General features: G+C 48.2%; 1 protein-coding gene across 1 annotated transcript in view; it reads left to right on the top strand.

The window, feature by feature from the left end:
- The window catches only part of LOC121880309 (transcription factor p65-like), a gene marked incomplete in the record, with an annotated part of 127130 nt that overhangs the window by 63905 nt on the left and 41602 nt on the right, over nucleotides 1-21623 (top strand). The window contains 1 exon segment of the mRNA XM_042387469.1: nucleotides 2483-2608. Coding sequence (XP_042243403.1) covers nucleotides 2483-2608 — 126 coding nt within the window.

The following is a 21623-nucleotide window of genomic DNA, read 5'->3' on the forward strand; positions in this document are numbered from 1 at the left end:
TTTAACTCATTAAACTTCTTTTCCAACCTTTCCCCCACGACCATATGTTGTGACTTCTCTATCCCTCATGCCTGGCTGTGTCTTGAGCCCCATCATGCCTTCCATCCATTCCCCACCCAAAAATAAATAAAAATAAAAAATAAATAAATAAATAAATAAATAAATAAATAAATAAATAAATAAATAAATAAATAAATAAATAACCACCGCTCACCACTGCCAGCACTCACCATCACCAACACCCACCAACACTTACCTCCACCAACACTGACCAGCACCAACACTCACCACCACTCATCACCACTAATACTCACCACTACCACCTCCAACACTCACCACTACCATGAAACACTCAGCACCAACAACACTCATCACCACCAACACTCATCACCACCAAAACTCATCACCACCAATGCTTATCACCACCAACACCCATCATCACCATGACACAACCACCACCACCAACACTCATCGCCACCATCAACACTCACCACCACCAAGAAACACTCACCACCACCAAAACTTAGCACCACCAACACTCATCACCAACACCATGTACCACCACCACCACTCGTTATCACCACCAACACTCGTGGCACCGCCACCACATCACCAACACCACGAAACACTCACCACCACCACCACTGACATTCCATCAGAAGGTCAGTAATATGAGAGCACTAATCCCCAACTCTACCTCCACCTGACATTGAGTCAGGTCAGGTCGGGTCCCTCCCCCAAAATACTTTAGCTCTCATCTTTATTCAAAACATTTTCAGAAAATGCTCTCGATTTTCAAACTCGGAAAATGTTCCCAAAGCCGGAAATTTTTTGCAAAATTCCAGCTTTGGGATTGATTTTCCGTCCAAATTACTCTCTCTCTCTCTCTCTCTCTCTCTCTCTGTGTGTGTGTGTGTGTGTGTGTGTGTGTGTGTGTGTGTGTGTGTGTGTGTGTGTGTGTGTGTGTGTGTGTGTGTGTGTGTGTGTGTGTGTGTGTGTGTGTGTGTGTGTGTGTGTGTGTGTGTGTGTGTGTGTGTGTGTGTGTGTGTGTGTGTGTGTGTGTGTGTGTGTGTGTGTGTGTGTGTGTGTGTGTGTGTGTGTGTGTGTGTGTGTGTGTGTGTGTGTGTGTGTGTGTGTGTGTGTGTGTGTGTGTGTGTGTGTGTGTGTGTGTGTGTGTGTGTGTGTGTGTGTGTGTGTGTGTGTGTGTGTGTGTGTGTGTGTGTGTGTGTGTGTGTGTGTGTGTGTGTGTGTGTGTGTGTGTGTGTGTGTGTGTGTGTGTGTGTGTGTGTGTGTGTGTGTGTGTGTGTGTGTGTGTGTGTGTGTGTGTGTGTGTGTGTGTGTGTGTGTGTGTGTGTGTGTGTGTGTGTGTGTGTGTGTGTGTGTGTGTGTGTGTGTGTGTGTGTGTGTGTGTGTGTGTGTGTGTGTGTGTGTGTGTGTGTGTGTGTGTGTGTGTGTGTGTGTGTGTGTGTGTGTGTGTGTGTGTGTGTGTGTGTGTGTGTGTGTGTGTGTGTGTGTGTGTGTGTGTGTGTGTGTGTGTGTGTGTGTGTGTGTGTGTGTGTGTGTGTGTGTGTGTGTGTGTGTGTGTGTGTGTGTGTGTGTGTGTGTGTGTGTGTGTGTGTGTGTGTGTGTGTGTGTGTGTGTGTGTGTGTGTGTGTGTGTGTGTGTGTGTGTGTGTGTGTGTGTGTGTGTGTGTGTGTGTGTGTGTGTGTGTGTGTGTGTGTGTGTGTGTGTGTGTGTGTGTGTGTGTGTGTGTGTGTGTGTGTGTGTGTGTGTGTGTGTGTGTGTGTGTGTGTGTGTGTGTGTGTGTGTGTGTGTGTGTTCTAAAACAAATGAAATAAACATTTCATGGTGTGCAAGAGTTAGCATGCTGAGAGAGGGAGTGAAACAGGTTGAGCAGAGTGAGGGAGTCCTGTTGCTCGGGGGTAGGCAGAGCCAGCGTTCCAGTTGGGTACCATTGCTATGGTAAACATCAAAGCCATCATTTTTGGTAGTCTGTAATATATTGACCACCCATAGTTTGGAAAATTCTCTGGTTTTGTCCCAAGGGTGCTGGATTGGAGAGGTTCAACTTGTACTAAATCCTCAAACTTCCATTGAAATAATTTACAGGGATATTAATCAGCAAGGTCCTTAGATAGATGTGTGAGATACCGTATATTGTTAACTGTATCCCCTATGTCATTTACTAAAAAAAAAAAAAAAAAAGAAAGAGGAAAATATGTTCATATAGATAGCCACTCTTTTTTTTGCCTTTAAGAACAGATGATGATCAAATAAAATATGAACACTAAAACTGCATCTTTGTACAGTACTGTATTTGTAGTTTTGTGTCTTGTTATTTCTGTACTGTATTCACCTTTTACCATTAGTAACTTGAAATAGTTTTGTAGTGCATGTTGTTTAAATTATTGTACTGTACTGTACTATAAGAACAAATGTAACTAAGTTATGACACATACCTATACATTTTGTATCAACACAGGTCCGCATTTTGGAACAGCCACAACCGAAAGCCTTACGCTTTAGGTATATCTGTGAAGGCCGGTCTGCTGGCTCTATACCAGGGGTCAGAAGCACAACTGAAAACAAGACTTATCCTGCTATTCAGGTTTGTGATTATTTTTGTATGTTTTTGATTATGACAATTCTTGCCTTTCATTTTAATGCTTTTAAGCAAGTTTGGGCCACTTGCAGTACAATATACCCTTGAGAGAAGTTTATAAATGCAATATATTCGTGTACTGTACAGTACTTTTTATGGCCTCTGGAATCTCAAGAGAGAGTTGAAAGATTTACCAATGCCAACCTTCATAGCCGTTGCTAGACCTTCAGGACATTGGGGGCTTAGCCCAGAGTTCTATAGAACCACGAGCACCAAAGGCGAGAATGTTGGGGGGCGGGGTCCAGGGGCATGCTCCTCCTGGAAATTTTTTGAATTTAGACTGTCTGTGCCAGCATTTCCTGCCATCTGAAGCCAGTTGAAAGAAACCAAACAGTCTAAAATACAGCAAAAATGTTTATTAAATTGATTTTTTAGACAATTCCTGGAATTTGTATAGTGGAAGTACAGTAAAACCTCGAGAAATCGAACTTCAATATATCGGAATTCGTTTTTTCTTTTTTCGGACTCTGAGATGCCCTGGGGCTGATAAGGTGTTACCGCATTCTTCAGGTTAATTTATTGATTGATTCAATATTATATTCTCATATGATTAGCATGTGATGGTTTATAGTTCATCATGATTAATATAATATCTTCAGTAATAGAAAAAATACAATACTGTATGTAATTTGTAATATGACTTGAAAATAAAAGGATAAACAAAACAGTATCACAAGGTTGTTTACTCAAGATGTGTTGGTGTGACAGCTTTCAGTAGACCAGCTTACAACACGGATCACTATAACACACTGCATAGTATTTGATATGAAGGTACCTCCTTAAAAATGCTATTTACTACCGTTGAGTGTTGTATGATGACTCAGTTTGGCTACTTGTACACTTAGACAAATGATTAATGAATAAACCAGGGTATATGCAGATGCATAATACTTTACACTTCAGAATTACTTATTAAGTGATGATAAATACACTACTCTGTACAATAGTATTTATTGAGTGGTGATAAATACACTGCAGTATTATTTATTAAGTGATGATAAATACACAAATGTTCCGTACTGTAAGAGTGTACCATCGTACGATATGTTTTCCCATGTCCTTGGCAGCGCCTGATGGCCAGTGTCCAGCTGACGCTGTTATAATAAAGTCTATAGAAAACATGGTCTATGACTCCAACCTCTCACATGGCGCACAGTGAGTAGGAGATGTCGGGGCCCGACACGCCATTACAGCCCTGACAAGAACGCTGACATGGCCCCTACACGTCCACGATTCTCGACGCCCTCAAGGGGACGCCAGGGCTTCTCTACACCGGCCGGGAACACCACGCGTGCCCAGCAGCAGGCCATGAGTGCATTGATGGCTCAGATGGCGTCTCTAGGTGCTGGCGGTGGTCATGCTTCTATGCCGGTCATGAAGCCCTCAGCAGCTGTCGCTCCAGAGAAGTGTGAGGCAGAAATGCCAGCAGCTGCGTTTAGGACATGGAGGCGGTCCATGGAGTCATGGGTGCTGCTGAACGGGTGGCCACAGCTGGTGGCCACACTCCACATTCGCCTGAACTGCGTCCCCGCACTCCAAAGAGTGATTGACTCGAGATACCCCAGCGGTCAGTGGGAGCAGCTCTCGCCCAAAGAAGCCCTGGACGCCATCAGTGGAATGGTTCTTCAATCTTCAAACCAAGCTGTGAAATGGAACGAGTTTTTCAACAGCAAACAAGGTGAAGAGGAGCCCATGAAAAGGTATTTTCAACGATGCTTCTCAGAAGCAGTGGAGTGTGAATTTAAATGTCCCACCTGTGATAACGACCTCTCTGAGTACATGCTATTACGTAAAGTTATGGTGGGCCTGAGTAACCCAGTGTTGAAAAGGGAAATTTTCCAGGGGTACTCTAGTTATAATAGTGTTGAAGTGCTTAGAAACAAATGCATGTTATTTGAGGCAGCAGTGAGAGATGCTGGTGTATTGTGTCGTACGTCTGGCCAGGCAGTGGTGGGAACAGTTGCGGAGGCAGTGGCGGGTGGTGATGACGTCACCGGTGAGCCTGAGGTAGCTGCCGCCCGACCTCCACACCCCAGTCGAGGGCACTGTGGTAATTGCGGCGTGTCACATGCCCCTGGTAAAAGTAACTGCCCTGCAAGTGGGGCTACATGTCGCAATTGCGGTAAGGTTGGTCACTTCAAAAGGTGTTGTAGGAGTAAGTCAGCCCTAAGTGCTCCTGTGGATGTGTCAGGCGCTGTTACAGTGGCAACAGCCCAGCTATCCCGCCACCCCAGGTTACAAGTGTTCGTGTCCCAGGCCGGGGGCAATTCCCCCGCCACCCCTGTGCTGGCTGTAGCCGACACGGGTGCTATGGTGTGTGTGGCAGGCGCATCCCTGCTCCGGGACATCGGTTTGTGTCCGGGGCAACTTCGGGCCCGTAATGGCTTAAGGGACGTGGCGAACAAACAGCTCAAGTGTCTGGGGTCCGCCCCCTGCCGCCTCGGTGTGGACGAGGGGTCCACCGTCCAGGAGGTCTACTTCGTGCAGACAGCCAAGGCCCTCTATCTGTCATTGGAGGCCTGCAAGTGCCTCAACTTGGTGCCTGTCGACTTCCCGCTCCATAGACGTGCTGTGGCTGCCGTGGGCGATGGAGGGGAGCGGCACACTGCCGACGATCTACCTCCGAACCGTTTACCTGAGAGCAGCCGTTTCCCGCCGAGGCCAGTTGAGATACCCTTGCCTCCTTTGGAGGAGAATGTGGCCAGGCTGGAGGCATGGCTACTCACGCACTTTTCGTCTACCGCATTCAACACCAGCAGGTCCCCACTGCCAGTCATGACTGGTCCCCCTCACCGTATCCACCTGACGCCCGGCACGACCCCCTATGCCTGTCACACACCCGCTCCCGTTCCGAAACACTGGGAAGCGGAGGTGAAGGCCCAGTTGGAGGAGGACGTCAGGAGAGGCGTCATCCAGCCAGTGCCTGCTGGTGAGGCTACGGAGTGGTGCGCCAGGATGGTCGTGGTGGCCAAGAAAAACGGTCAGCCCAGGCGCACTGTGGACTTCCAACGCCTCAATGCAAGCTGTCTGAGGGAGACGCACCACACACCTGCACCATTCGACATGGTGTCTGGGGTGCCAGTGCACTCGTTCAAAACCGTCGCCGACGCCTTTTGGGGATTTCATCAAGTGGAGTTGGAGGAGGAGAGTAGACGCCTGACCACATTCATCACGCCGTGGGGACGTTTTCGATACTGCAGGACGCCCATGGGACATTGCTCAGCGTCAGATGCTTACACCAAGAGGTTTGACGACGCTATTCAGGATGTGCCCCGCAAGTACAAGTGCGTGGATGACACTCTCCTCTATGACTCCAGTGTGAAGGGGGCGTTCTGGCACACTTACGATTTTCTGGAGACCTGCGCTCGCACAGGTATCACGCTGAAACCAGAAAAGTTCTTGTTCTGCAGGAGAGAAGCTGAGTTTGTGGGTTTCCTCCTGGGGTGGGACCTGTACCAGCCCACTGCCCAACGTCTGTCAGCCATCAAGGACTTCCCCATGCCGGATCAGCCATCAATCACTGACATCAGGTCCTGGCATGGCCTGGTTAATCAGTTGGCTCCCTTCCTTGCCACTGCACCTGTGATGGAGCCCTTCCGTGAGCTCCTCAAGAAGCCAGTGGGCAAGCAGGTGTATTGGGACGACCAGCTGCGGCTCAAGTTTCGCCAGGCCCAGGACACCATCTGTCAGTTGGCCAGAGACGGCTTGGTGTACTATGACAAATCCAGGCCTACGGCAGCTGTCACTGATTGGAGCAGGGAGGGCATCGGCTTCGTCGTCCTGCAACAATACTGTGCCTGTGCCTCTCCAGAGACGCCCTTCTGCTGCAGAGGAGGGTGGCGGTTGGCTCTGTGTGGTAGCCGACATCTGAGCACGGCCGAGGCCGGTTATGCTGCAGTAGAAGGGGAGGCCCTGGCTGTGGTGTGGTGCCTGCGCAAGGCCAGGCTGTTCCTCCTTGGCTGCCCGAACCTCATTCTGGTGACGGACCACCGCCCCTTAGTTGGCTTGCTAGGGGACAGAGCCTTCACGGATGTGGCGAATCCGCGCCTGTTCAGGCTCAAGGAGAAGACCCTGCAATACCGATTCACGGTCAAATACTTGCCAGGGAAGCGGAACTGTGCAGCTGACGCCCTATCCCGCTTCCCCTCCCTCAGGGCGGCGCCTGATGCGGAGGACATGGACCAAGAGGAGGACCTGTGCGCTGCAGTGTGTGCAGTCACAATCGCAGCACTGGATCAGGATGGGTGCATCACTATGGACGAAGACACAGTGTGCAAAGCGGCTGCGGACGACCCAGTGTACCAGATTCTAGTGTCGAGGGTGCTGGCGGGCGACTGGCACCCCCACAAGTCACAGGAGGTGGCCTGTCTGCGCCCGTACTTCTCGGTGAGGGACAGGTTGGCTGTGGTCAGGGGTTTGGTCACCTACACCTTTGACCAGGGCTGCGTGCGCCTTGTCATCCCCGACTCCCTCCGCCACCGGGTCGCCGTTAACCTGCATGTGGGGCACCAGGGCCTCGACTCAATGCTCAGGCGGGCCCGGCAGTCTGTCTATTGGCCTGGCATGGAGGGTGACCTGCAGTATCATCGGTCCCGGTGTGCTGCTTGCGAGACCCACGCCCCTTCCCAGCCTCCGGAGTCGTTGGTTCTGACCCCAGCGCCAGACTATCCCTTTCAACAAGTGGTGGCCGATTTGTTCCACCTGCAGGGCCGCACGTACCTAGCATATGCTGACCGACTGACAGGTTGGCTGGAGATCGCCCACTTCCCCAACGAGGCCACCTCTGGAAAAATCATCGCCAGTCTGCGGGCCTACTTCACGAGGTGGGGGGTACCTGAGCAGATCTCCACAGATGGAGGTACCAACCTTGCCAGCCTTGAGATGACAGATTTCCTCAAGTCATGGGGGGTCGAGGTGCGCCTCTCGTCGGCCCACTTCCCCCAGTCCAATGGCAGGGCAGAGGCTGGGGTCAAGGCTGCCAAGAGGCTCCTCAGGGATAACACTGGGCCCGGGGGTAGCCTGGACTGCGATAGGACATCCCAGGCCCTCCTCCAGTACCTGAACACGCCTCTGCGGGGGGTGAACAAGTCGCCCGCCCAGCTTGCCACCGGCCGCCAGCTCCGTGACGGCGTTCCCGTGGCCAGACAGCACTATAAGGTGGACCAGCACTGGCGGCGGGCACTTCGTATGAGGGAGGTGCGCTTGGCCGAAACACAGGATGGGGTCCTGTCGCGGAGGGAGGTATCCCGCCAGCTGGCTCCCCTAGTCGTGGGCACGCAGGTGCGTGTGCAGGACGCAGCTACCAAGCTCTGGGACAGGACAGGCATAGTGGTGGAAGCCCGCCCTCACAGGCAGTATGCCGTCAGGTTGGGTGGCAGTGGCAGGGTGTCCATCCGCAACAGACGCCACTTGCGAAACGGCTCCACACCTGTGCCTACTACTCCGGTGGTGCACCAAGCTGTGCCTCCTGGGCCCCCTTCTGCTGTGCCCTCCATACCCGCGCCCTCCTCCGCACCCACGGCCCCTCCCCAGTCGAGCGCGGCCAGGCCCAGGAGAGGCCGTAGGCCTCCGGGCTGGTTGACGGACTACGTGGTGTAGTGTATGTGATGTAAAATCAGTTTAGAGGTTTTTTTTTGTTTTTTTTTTTTCCTTTGTTTGACTCGTTTTTCCTGCATTATTGTTGTTTTTATGAATGCATTGTTTTCCTTTTGTTAGTTCAAAGGTGCATTGTCATTTCCTTTTAACTTGGGGGGGGGAGATGTAAGAGTGTACCATCGTACGATATGTTTTCCCATGTCCTTGGCAGCGCCTGATGGCCAGTGTCCAGCTGACGCTGTTATAATAAAGTCTATAGAAAACATGGTCTATGACTCCAACCTCTCACACGTACTAATTTACTAAGTGTTGAACACAGATATTGTGGTAAGCCGATCAGCTGTTTGCTCTTTGTAAACAAATGACTCATGGTGTTGAGTGTGGGATTCTTTTTTCAGGAAAGCTGATTCTTTTAGGATAATATTTTATCAACCTGGCACCAAATGATCCAAAATTTTATGAGAAGTGAATTATGGTGGAATTGCATAATGAAGTGTTAAAGGAATCTTGTGGGAGAGAAGGGGAGGGAGCCACCCAGCCATGCTACCCCCCTCTGCCTGCTGCTCCTAGATAGACATTCGTCTTCCACATACAATATTACACTTATTTGTTTTTATTTTTATCTTTATAGTACTGTACAGTATACAGTTTTCTCTTTACAGTTGAGTCTGGATTTATGCGGTTTTGGTTTACGTGTTTTGTCATTTACGCGGTGCCTTGCCAGAATTGAAATGCTTGATTTATGCGGTAAATTTGGTCATTTACGCGGGTGAAGTATAATTTGTTTATTTACTGAAGATATTTGTTTTAGCTCATAAAATTCATAAAATTCCTCGGCCAGAATATAATTTATATTGCTGGAATTCTTATAAGATTGTGATTATTTTTAAATATAAACATCATGGAATTTGCATTAGACATACAAATTTTAGATCTAATGTAAGAATTTTCATTAGAAAGAGCCAAAATTTTATCTTTTGTGCAAAATATATGACGTTTATATTCAAAATATTCCTGGTCTTGCAAGGAATTCAGCAATGTCAATTATATTATCCTAACTTTAGTCTGAGGTATTATTTATTACTAAACGTGTAAGCCTAGTGTTTTTCCCAAACATTTCGCAGAGAGGGAGGAGCCAGTGAGTGTGGGAAGAGTGGGGGGGGGGGGTCCATTATTTGAATGGACATTAACCGGTGACTGTATTTCTCTTAAATATTAATTGTGTTTGCATACCATCATAAAATTAAGATGTTATTTTTACTACAACGTAGGTATTGTGTCGGAAAAAGTGGAGTTTGGGGGTCGGCCCAGTCTATTTCAATTAATCCCATATGTTCTGTTATTTCATTTACGCGTTTCTCGTTTTACGCGGTACTCCGAAGGTTCAATTGACCGCGTAAATGAAGACCGAACTGTATTTATAAGACAAATTCTGTGGTTACTTACATATAACACTTTACAGTAAATAACAATCATCTCGGTGAGAACAATTGTTGACAACCAGACTTCTATGTCTGATTTTGAACCCAGAGAGTTCTGTTTGATTTTTTTTTTTATTGTTGATGTAACAGTGTTTTAATAACCATGTTATACACTTAAAGTCCTTAGTTGTTGAAGTGCATTAATAGCATAACAACAACTGATTTTCTTTAAACAGTTCAGATAAGTAGATTTATCGCCAACTCCCCCATCCCACCCCATACATGTATATTAAATTATTTTACTTTTGCCTTTTTTCGGACTGGGATCTGCCCCAATTTGTCCGATTTATCGAGGTTCTACTGTAGTAGGCCAATGTGTGTCAAGTTTGTGTAACTTGTGTATTTGGTGATCAAAGCTTGTGGATTGTTATTGTTCTGTTGGAGTGCCTGTGTTTGTGCTCCCAGTGTAATGAAATATGTGATGCTCAGATTGGTTAATGCATTAAATGTTGCAAAAGTAAAATTGACATGTTCTATCCCTTCTCTAACTTAATCACTGTTTACCACACCAAGCACACCTTTAGTTTTTTGGAGGAAGGAGCATCAGACTATATCTTCTTGATTTGAGTCTGGCCATCCAGTGTTTTCTTTTCAATGGACAGAAATGCCAGGTGATTGAGTCTGTCCTGTCCCAAAGTGCTCCTTAATGATGTGTGTAGACGTCTCAAGACACTGAAGGATCGCTCACAGCTGCTGACAAGAATGGACAGTGCCACTTGAAAGATGGCTTTCAGAGTTGGAAACATATCAGAATTGAGTAACCTGTACACACTGAGCATGTCAGGAGTGACACCTGTCTCCTTCCTAGCTAGAAAATTCTTAGCAACCAGTATTTCCTCTGATTTCAGCTGGATTTTGTAGTGTATTGCAACTTTTGTTAAGAACTCTATAAAGAGGAAATTCACAGAGGCTGGGTGTCAAGCCTGGATACCTTTCATGAGATCAGTTCCCACACCAATAAATTGTTGGCCAAGCTCATTGATCATTCTGTCAAGGCAAGGAAAATACAAGTTCCTTTTCAGAAGTTCTGCATTGCTGAGATTAGAGCTTATTCCACAAGATGACTCCACCACATACTCCTCCATCTTCCTTTGTTTGTGTCTTGGACCCCTCTGCTCCTGGATGTGGTTAGTTTCACATATGGCTTTTGCTTTCTTGTATAGATCTTCAGCCATTTCATCAGTGCTTTTCTCTCAGTGTGTCATAGACAGCATCTTTGAATTGCAGTGCTTGGGCCAAGTCCACAGTTTCCCTTTGAAGAAACTTGTGCAATCCCTCTGTGGTGGAGAGCAAGCTCTGGAACATTACAAGCATGTAGATTTTTGGTAACCTGCACAGTTTTGTTCTAAGACCCACTGCTATGGCTGTTCCAATCTCCTCAAGGCACTGTGTAAACAACAGTTTACAACTCCTCCCCGACTTACGACGGGGTTCGGGACCCAAATCCAGGTCGTAAGTCGAAATGATCGTAAGTCGAAAATGCTTAAATAATGCATAGAAAATCTAAAATGGGTGTCCCTTTTTCTTCTCAGCACCACAAAACTCTCACTTTTAAGCTTGCCAGCCATTTTAAAGTGAATTACAAACAAAAATTTTGTCTGTGTACTGATGTTGGGACTCGAAAATATGTAATTTGACAAAATTTTGGTACGGCTGAGGCAGGTCGTAAGTGTTGGTGATCGTAAGTCGAGTAGGTCGTAAATCGGGGAGGAGCTGGCATGACCAGCGGGTCTTTGATAGCCTGACAAGCTCACCCTTGGACTGTAAACCAAGCTGTTTCTGGATGTCAGCAAACTTTTGATGGTTGTAGAGAGAAACATTGAAAATGGAGTGCACACATTCTAACATGTCGAAAAAGTCTCTTGCCTCTTGAACTGCCTTACAAGTGTAGCATAGGACTAAGTTCAGTTCATGAGCGTAGAGCAGTGTACTGTACATATATGGCCTTTGGGTGGTTTGCACAGAAGCTGGCCTGTACACCACCAACATCCCCACTCATGACCGATGCACCATCATATGCTTGAGCCACACATTGAAGATTTTCTAAGCCATTTGACAAGAGCGTGTTTTCAATAGCATCATTGATGGATAGTGCATTAAATCCTTTAAGGTCGTTAGGCCCCAGAAAGTGTTTTTTTATGTTGCCTTCTGGTGTAACATAACTAACACACTGCCAGTTGCTCGGTGTGCCTATCCCTGGCCTCATCTGCCATTGCAGCATATATTCTAGATGACTGCATTTCCTTCACAATCAATGTCATGACTTCTTCTGAGGTGCTTTGAATAATTTCATTCTGAGAGGATGGGGACAAGTATGTACTACGGAAAGTAAATTCATACACTCAAGAAAGTTTCCCTGATTTTGGTTGGACTCATTTTCTTCTTGGGAAACGGGATGTTTCCCAAGAAATGTTGTGACTGAATAATTTTAATATGAACGTCATGTATTTTGCACAAGAGATAAAAATTTATCACCTGTATCACATTACAGTAGTGATTTCAGAGTAAAAGTGTATATGTACGTATATAGTATTCCACATACACGTAAGTATAAATACAGAGTTTATGTGATGATCGGAGAAAGTTCATTTCGGTTAACGTCATGTTTCCAAGAACGTATCTAGGACGTTAACTGGCGCATGACTGTATACACACACACACACACACACACACACACACACACACACACACACACACACACACACACAGAGTCATGCGCCGGTTAACGTCCGTCCGAACAACGTCCGATCGCATATACAGTGGTCCCTCGGTTAACGAACACAATTCGTTCCAGAAGGTCGTTCGTTAACCGAAACCATTGTTTCAATGGGATTTGGGTAATTGGTTCCAGCTCAACGAAAATTACATACAAACTAAAAGTAAATGCAGTAAAGTACACTTACTTTGAAGTGTGCATGTAGAAGGCTCCTGGTTGATGATGATGATGATGGGAATTAGAAGTGGGGGCGGACGAGAAGGGAGAAGAGAAGGCAGTGGGGTGGAAGAGAAATCATCCCATGATTCATGCCTCCATTTCACCCATAAAATTTTAAGTTCACTTGGTGTAATTCAAGATTATGTTCTTTAAATCAACACTGCACTGCACTATATATTGTCAATACAGTATGTGAAATAAATTTCAGAATGACCAATAATTGTACTGTAAAAACGTAAAAATAGTTTGTTCAAGACAGTCTCAAGCAAGATGCTTCCTCCACTGAGCAGAGACACAAACTGACGCCATTCTGGGTGAGTCAAGTGGGAATTTTAGGAGTGTTTCTGACTATGCATTTTTGGTTTTACTTTGTATGTACTTTTTTGTGAGCTGGAACCAATTACCCAATATCCCATTGAAATATTGGATTTGGTTAACAAAAGTTTTGGTTAACGAATGACTGTGGAATGAATTGTGTTTGTTAACCGAGGGACCACTGTATTCAGTTGGAAACTAAATCCAAAATTGTTGGATTGCCTCCAAAATTAAGACAGTAGTCTGTGGGTTTTGTGATTTATATACCAACTAGATAGATACAGCTGTCTTATAGACCTGTTTCTAGAGGAAAACTTTTTTTTTTTACACAGCGAATAGCCCACCCGGGCACAGGTCATTGACCCACAATGGGGCCTAGGGGGTGAAAAAATAAATGTAGAAAGAAACCAGAAATAGAAAAGGAAAAGGTTATATTAATCTACACCACGAAGATGCCGGAAAACCAACCTTTTAAAGCGAGACAGATTGTATGAGTTTGGAAACACAGAAGAAGGCAGATCATTCCACTGTTTGTTGTGTGAGGAAAGAAGGATGTACTAAAATGGGTTATTCTAGTGTGACCAACAGCCACAGAGAAATGGTGGGCACCGCGGGCAAGACGGGTGTTACGAGCCCACGGCCTTGCCGGCACTACACAGGATGCCAAATTCACCGAACATTGCCCGTTAAAGTACCTGTAAAAGAGACAGTGAAGCAACAGTGCGGCGAAGAGAAAGGGAAGAGAGAGTGTCGACTAAAGGAGGAGAGTCAGTGAGACGAAATGCCTTTGATTCCACCCTATCTAACAGTTGGACAGAAGAAGAGCCACCCCAGATATGAGAGCAGTATTTAAAGTTAGGACAAATGAATCCCTTATATACTTGAAGCAACTGCTCAGTAGTGAAGTAGCTACGGCCTTATAAAGGGCAATACAGTAGTACCCCGCTTTACGTGGTCAATTGAACCCACGGAGGCCCATGTAAAGCCGGAAACGTGTAAAGTGAACAACAGAACATATGGGATTAATTGAAATAGAGACTGGGCCGATCCCCAAACTCCACTTTTTCCCGACACAATATGTACGTTTTAGTAAAAATAACATCTTAACTTTATGATGGTATGCACACACACATAATATAGAAGAGAAATATCAATAAGAGAATAATATACTGTACCAGGTAAAAGAAAAATCAAGGTTTAACACATATGTCATGGTAGGTTAGGTTAGAAAAAATCAAGGTTTAACACTTACGTAAGGTTAGGTTATGTTTTAAAAAATCAAGGTTTAACACTAACCTAAGGTTAGGTTAGGTTATGTTTGTAGATATATGAGACGAATATGGCTGTAATATGTAATTGTACTATTTACCATTATTGATTCAGGTCTCTGTATTATATGTTATAATCATACCCCCTTTTGTCACTGAATGTTAGTTCATGTTTTGAGCACATGCGCGCTGTACGCGCATGCGCAGATAGAGATACCGAGAGAGATTCCAAGACAGGACGCTGTTTCCCCTGTCTTAACTCCTTTTGTGTGTTTGTCCCAGAAATAGAACTTACGAACTTGACACCAGTGTGTTTCCTTCACCCCTGATTGGAAGTATCACCTGGGTCTCCCACATGGCGCAGTGTTTAGCTGGGACATCACATTATTCAGAATTGGAGTGGACACAGAACCTCTCTCGGAGCCGCCATCTTGTCAACTTCCCCTGTCGAGTGGATCTCGGGCTTACCTCCACACTTTATATTTGCGGATTTACAGTGCAGTGTTGTGAAGTGCTTTTTCAGTGTTGTGTGTGCCCTTTAGTGTCTTTAAAGTGTTTCCCCGTGTTCCTGCACTATTTACAAAAGAGGGAAGCCTATTTAAGACCTATGGGAGAGCTCAAGTTTTGACATCCTTCCCCGCTCACGTCTCGAATGGCACTGCCGAGTGAGCCAGCCAGCGCGCTAGCCACCTGCCCCGAGTACACGCACGAACGAAAGCACACACACACACACACAGACGCTCGCAGATATCTTCCATTTAAAGACGATTGCTCTTCTGCTCACTTATTAATTACAGTAATTGTGAGAGAAATAAACCAGGCCATATGGAAGATCAGGAATTTATTGGGTTTTCTTCAGATACCCAACAAGCCCAACTTCAGACGGATGTCGGTGCAGTAAGTGGTCTCCAAGTAGAGCGGAAAGTGGATCAAGCGGCCCCACCCACCCTTAGCCCCCACTACACACGTCCGCAATCTGCCACAGGTGTCGACTTCCTTCATTTAATTCAGTTTTTGGAAGAAAACCGACGACAAGACGACATCAGGAGGCGACAGGAAGACGATGAACGAAGACGTGAAGAGAATCACAGACGTCAACAAGAAAATGCCAGATTCAGTGCCATTATCGAGTTGTTGGCACCTGTTACCCTTCAAGCAGCTATTACACCTGCCTCTTCGTCCACAGGTGCACCTGCAGGGCCCTCTTCAACTTCTTTGCCCCCCCCACAGAAAGCACTCGCTCAGAGTCCACCGCCACTCCAAGCTGATGCCTCGTTCCAGGTATTCCGTGAATGGCGTCGGAGGTGGGACGATTATTCGATGATGGTCGATTTATCAAGGTTGCCTAGGGAGAAACAGCTTATCCAGATGAGGATGTGTCTCACCCTAGAGACGCAACGTATCCTGGAGCACACCCTGCAAATTCCCCACGACACAGACAAGACTGTGAAGGACGTCTTGGATGCTTTACAGACGCATATCAAGGGTCTCCGCAACGAAGCTCTGCGTAGGAGGGAACTTCTCAGTTGTAAGCAGCTGGAGGGTGAGTCATTTGCAGATTTTTACGTACGACTCAGACGCATCGCTGAGGAGGTTGACGTTTGTCCTGGGAACTCGTTGACTTGTGAGGAAACACAGCTGAAGATGATTATCCTCATGGGCGTGCGGGACGAAGAGCTAATTCAGAAGCTTATCTCCCTCGACACTGCCTCTTCTCTACAGGATGTTGTCACCACCTGCCGCTCTTACGAAGCCACCAGAAGTGCGACTTCTGCTATTCGTGCTCCATCTAACCAGCTGTGTGCCACCTCTGCATATAAGAAGAACAAAGGACGTGACCGGACTTCAGCTTCACATCCGACTTCAGCTTCACATCCGACTTCAGTTTCACATCCGACTTCAGCTTCTCATCAATCTTCAGCATCACTTCAGACTTCGACGCCAGGTCATTCCTGCCAGTATTGTGCTCGACGGCATGGTTCTGAATGCCCTGCCGCTGACAGCACCTGCAATAACTGTGGCCGTCGTGGTCATTGGGCTAGGACACTGAAGTGCCTTGCCAACAACGTTCAGTGCCGCTCCTGTAGCCGCATTGGACACTATGACAAATGCTGTCAGTCACGGAAGAAGAATGATACTACTTGCAAGTCTCAGGCGGCGAAGAACAAGCGCTGTCGTCGCGTGGGATCCTCTTCTTCCCCTGTCAGCAAGACACCTCAGCCCATCTGTGTTCACCTGTCATACGGCGACATTACTTCCCGTATCCAGATGCTTCCTGACACAGGTGCGGACGTCACAGTCATCGGCACAAGACACCTCGACATTCTGGGGATCCCTAGGAGCAGCTTGCAACCACCGTCAACTTCTACAACGCTCACCGCAGACGGTTCTACAATGGCACCTGCTCTGGGTATATTTCAGGCTACCCTCACCCTAGGTAAGCAGTCATGTTCTGCCAGGATTCAGGTCCACAAAGGTGTTCAGATGCCACTACTGTCTTATGGCCACTGTCAAGAGTTGGCCATAATATCTCCAGACTTCCCTAAGCCAATTCTAGAAATAAAACATGTCAACAGGTGCAAGGAGCTGCCCCTCCCACCCAATACGTCACCTTCTGCAGCCAGGGAGTTCTTCCTACTGCAATTCAAGGACGTGCTGGTTTCCAAGGAGGACCTCAAGACGGCTCCACTCAAGCCAATGGCTGGCTCCCCCATGAGAATACACCTGAAGGATGACGCAGTACCTTTCGCCATCCACACACCGCGACAGATACCCTTCGCTTTCCAGAGCCAAGTTAAGAAGGAACTCGACTCTATGGTAGCCCAGGGGATCATTAAGCCTGCTGGTGACGACCCTTCGGATTGGTGTCACCCCATGGTAGCAGTCGCCAAGAACATTACTGGAGTTCGTATCACCGTCGACCTCACCAAGCTGAATAGCCAAGTTTCCCGCCCGACCCACCCTTCACCGACACCCTTCACCGCTATACGCAGTGTGGACCCGAAGGCAAGGTACTTTACTACAGCAGATGCCTTATGTGGGTACTGGCAGATGGAACTTGCGGAAGAAGATCAGCACCTCACGACGTTCATCACACCGTACGGCCGATTTCAGCACTGCAGAGGACCTATGGGTTTCGCGCTACTGGCGATGCTTTCTGCCTCCGTGGTGACATGGCCCTTCAGGGTGTGGCGAACTGTGTCAAGGTCATCGACGACGTGCTCCTATATGACGAGGATTACTCCACGCATCTTGAGCGTATTCACCAGATGCTCACCAGGTGCCGCAAGTACGGGATCACCCTCAACAAGGATAAGTTTGTGGTCGCCGCACCTAGTGTGAACTTCTGTGGGTACACCCTCTCAGGCAAGGGCATCTCGGCTGATCCTGGAAAGGTCAGCGCGATCCGGGACTTCCCAACTCCTGCCAACCTGACCGACCTCCGCTCGTTCATGGGCCTGGTAAACCAGTTGGCTGAGTTCACCCCCGACATCGCCGCTGCAGCACAGCCCCTACGCCCCCTGATGAGCCCCAAGAGAACATTCACCTGGACAGCTGACCATGATGAGGCATTCCGTCGCGTCAAGACAGCTCTCCTTAGCCCACCTGTTCTCGCTTCCTTCGACCCGGCCCTGCCAGTTGTCCTCCAGACTGATGCCTCTCGCCTCTACGGGATTGGATACGCTCTGCTACAGGACCACGGCAATGGACGCCTTCGTCTGGTTCAGTGTGGCTCTCGGTTTCTCACTGACGCCGAGACTCGCTACGCCACCATCGAACTGGAGCTGTTAGCCGCCGTCTGGGCCATGTCCAAATGTAGGTTGTATCTGATCGGCCTACAACACTTCAACCTCATGACGGATCATCGGCCACTCATCCCGATTCTGAACCACTACTCCTTGGATGCGGTCGAGAATCCCCGCCTCCAACGCCTTAAGGAGAAGATCTCGCCCTACCTCTTCACAGCTGTGTGGCGTGCTGGCAAGCTGCTCTGCATCCCTGATGCTTTGTCACGAGCCCCAGTCAGCCACCCCACACCAGAGGACAAGATCGCATGTGCTGATGCTACTGCACACCTCAGGACTGTAGTGACCGTGAACGCCGTCATCTCAGAAGAGTCTCCACCGCAGGACGCCGACAGGACTCTTCAGGAACTCCGAGCCGCGGCAAGAGCGGACCCTTCGTACATCCGTCTACTGAACTGCGTGACCTCGGGATTTCCCTCCAACCGGTACGACTTACACAGCTCTTTACTCCCATACTGGAAGATGCGGGACGACCTCTATGCTGATGGCAACCTCGTCTTGTATAGAGCAAGAGTTGTGGTTCCTGCCGCCCTCCGCCGCCGCACCCTAGCCCACCTGCACGACAGCCACAGGGGTGTGGAAGCTACGAAGCGCCGGGCGAGACAAGCTGTTTTTTGGCCAGGCATCGATTCCGACATCGCTAGTTCCGTTCAAGTCTGCGAGCCATGCCAGGTGCTGCAGCCTAGTCAGCAGCAGGAACCCCTCATGAACAACGACAACCCTACGAGGCCCTTTGAGTCCGTCTCTGCGGATTTCTTCGTTGTGGCGGGAAAGTCCTTTCTCGTCATCGCCGACCGGCTCTCAGGGTGGCCTGTTGTCGTTCCCTGCGGAGGCAACACTACTGCCTCTCATACAGTACATATGTTCTGTCGCTACTTCCGGGAAGTTGGTGTCCCTCTCCGCCTGAGGACTGACGGCGGGCCCCAGTTCACCAGCAACGACTTCCGGGACTGCATGGAGCGATGGGGAGTTTATCATGTGGTGTCCTCGCCACATTATCCCCAGTCCAATGGACATGCCGAGGCTGCCGTAAAGTCCGTCAAGCATCTCATCCTCAAGACGGCACCCTCAGGCAACATTGACTGTGAGAAGTTTGACAGGGGTTTATTGGAATTGCGGAATACCCCCAACTTCACAGGTCGCTCCCCAGCACAGATGTTATACGGCCACCCACTACGGTCATGTGTCCCTGCCCATCCTGAGTCCTTCTCGAGGGAGTGGCAGGCCAAGACCGAGGACTGCGATCGTCGTGCAGCCGCCCGTGCTGACCAGGTAAAGGCACAGTACGATCAGCACGCCCGACCCCTTCCCAGGTTGAGTATCGGGCAAACAGTTCGGATTCAAGACCCGACGTCTCACCGCTGGGACAAGGTCGGGGTTGTCATGGGCTGCGGCAAGACCAGGGACTACGAGGTCCGTCTCCCTAGTGGTCGGGTATGGTGGCGGAATCGCGGCTTCCTTCGTTCAGTACCGAGAAAAGTAAGTCCTCATTCAGTGACCCCCCAGTTTTCCCACGTCACTCTCAAAGGCTCCTGGAAAAAGAGTCCGCTCGAGATTGCACTACGAGCGTGAGGGGGAGGGAGGTGTAGATATATGAGACGAATATTGCTGTAATATGTAATTGTACTATTTACCATTATTGATTCAGGTCTCTGTATTATATGTTATAATCATACTCCCTTTTGTCACTGAATGTTAGTTCATGTTTTGAGCACATGCGCGCTGTACGCGCATGCGCAGATAGAGATACCGGGAGAGATTCCAAGACAGGACGCTGTTTCCCCTGTCTTAACTCCTTTTGTGTGTTTGTCCCAGAAATAGAACTTACGAACTTGACACCAGTGTGTTTCCTTCACCCCTGATTGGAAGTATCACCTGGGTCTCCCACAATGTTAGGAAAAATTAAGGTTTAACATTTACGTAAGTTTAGGTTATGTTAGGAAAAATTAAGGTTAGGTTTAACACTTATGTTAGTAGAAGAGATGGGTCGGCGTATGGGAATGGAGGCTGGTTCCAAGGCAGAGGGCAGGCTACTGGCCCTTAAGTGAATCACCATCACTGTCATCCACACTTATCAGGGCCTCCCTGACAAATCCCTCAAAGTCACCATCACTGTCTCTGTCACTATCACTGGCTTGGGCTGGCTGTGGTGGGTTGCGGGCGAAGAATTCGGTAATGATTTGTTGACGGCTAGTGTTGATGTTGTCGTGATACACCTTGATGTAGGGGTCCATAATCTGCAACAGCTGGGTAGTGAAGACTTCGTATCGGTTATCGTCAGGGTCATCGGAAAGGATGAGCTTCAGTTTCTCTACACACTCGATGGTACCCCTTACATTACCATGCAATAACTTGTGTTCTTCTCGGGATGACGCACCGCTTGTCTCTTCACTGACGTCATCGTCTTCTAACATCTCGTCGGCAGTCACATCAGGATCCCTTATCACCTCCATAATGTCGTCGTTGGTGGTCTCGGAGAAGCCTGCAGCTGTAACACTCTGCGCAGCTTCTCTGGCAAGGTCCACTGCTACTGCAACAGTCTGAACCTCACCAGTCACAGATTGACTCTGCCTCCCACCTGGGATACCTTGCAACACGTCTCCATGCGTGACGAACCTTTGGTACAGACAGCTGATCCCAAGCCTCCACTAAGAAGTCCACAGCTTTCTTGACGTTGAATTTCCTCCAAAAGTGTTTCACAAGAACTTCTTGCTCTGCCAACTGTTGTTCCTCGTCCTCTTCGCTCCTGCTATCGGTGTCACCCAGGTTACGCAACTCATCCTTGGTGTTGGTATAGTCGTTCAGGAGCTTAAACTTCTTTGCAGAGAATGCAGCTTTCACATTATTAATTCTTGGTCCATGGGCTGGATTAATGACGTAGTGTTGGGAGGAAGGAAGACCACTTTTACGTTGGGGGTGACGATCCAACAGTAGGGGCGAGTGTCCTGGTGCGTTGTCAAGCAGCAACAAAATCTTGAATGGAATATTCTGTTGCTCACAGAATTTCTTCACGTCGGGAACGAAACAGTCATCAAACGAGGAGAGGGACGGAGTAGAGAACATCCACGCCTTACGTGCTGTCAGCCAGTGGACATTTAGCTTGATCATGTCCATGTTCTTGTAGGCGTGTGGTTTGTGGGCTGTGTGAATCACCGATAACTTAGAGTTTACAGGAACCGGAGGCATTGGTGGTAAAGAGGACGGTGATGCGCTCCTTCTGCAACTTCCGGCCCCGACACTTGCTGGCAGACTAGACAACGAAGGTCTTGGAAGGTAGCTTTTTCCAAGAGACCGGATTCGTCCATGTTGAACACCTGGTCGTCAGTGTACTGTCCTTCCTCCATAATCTCACGTAAGAACAGAGGAAAATCCCTAGCCGCAACACGGTCAGCACTCGCTTCTTCACCACTAATGTTAATGTTGGTGATCTTGTTCTCTTTTTTAACTTCTGCAGCCAACCAGAGGAAGCATTGAAGGGTTTGGGTTCTGCAATTCCCATCTTACGTGACACTGCTGCGCACAGTTCACATGCGTACTCCTGAACTGAGCGCGTGTCGACCG

The sequence above is a fragment of the Homarus americanus genome, unplaced genomic scaffold (assembly GCF_018991925.1).
Source record: "Homarus americanus isolate GMGI-L3 unplaced genomic scaffold, GMGI_Hamer_2.0 scaffold20930, whole genome shotgun sequence".
NCBI classification, from domain to species: domain Eukaryota; kingdom Metazoa; phylum Arthropoda; class Malacostraca; order Decapoda; family Nephropidae; genus Homarus; species Homarus americanus.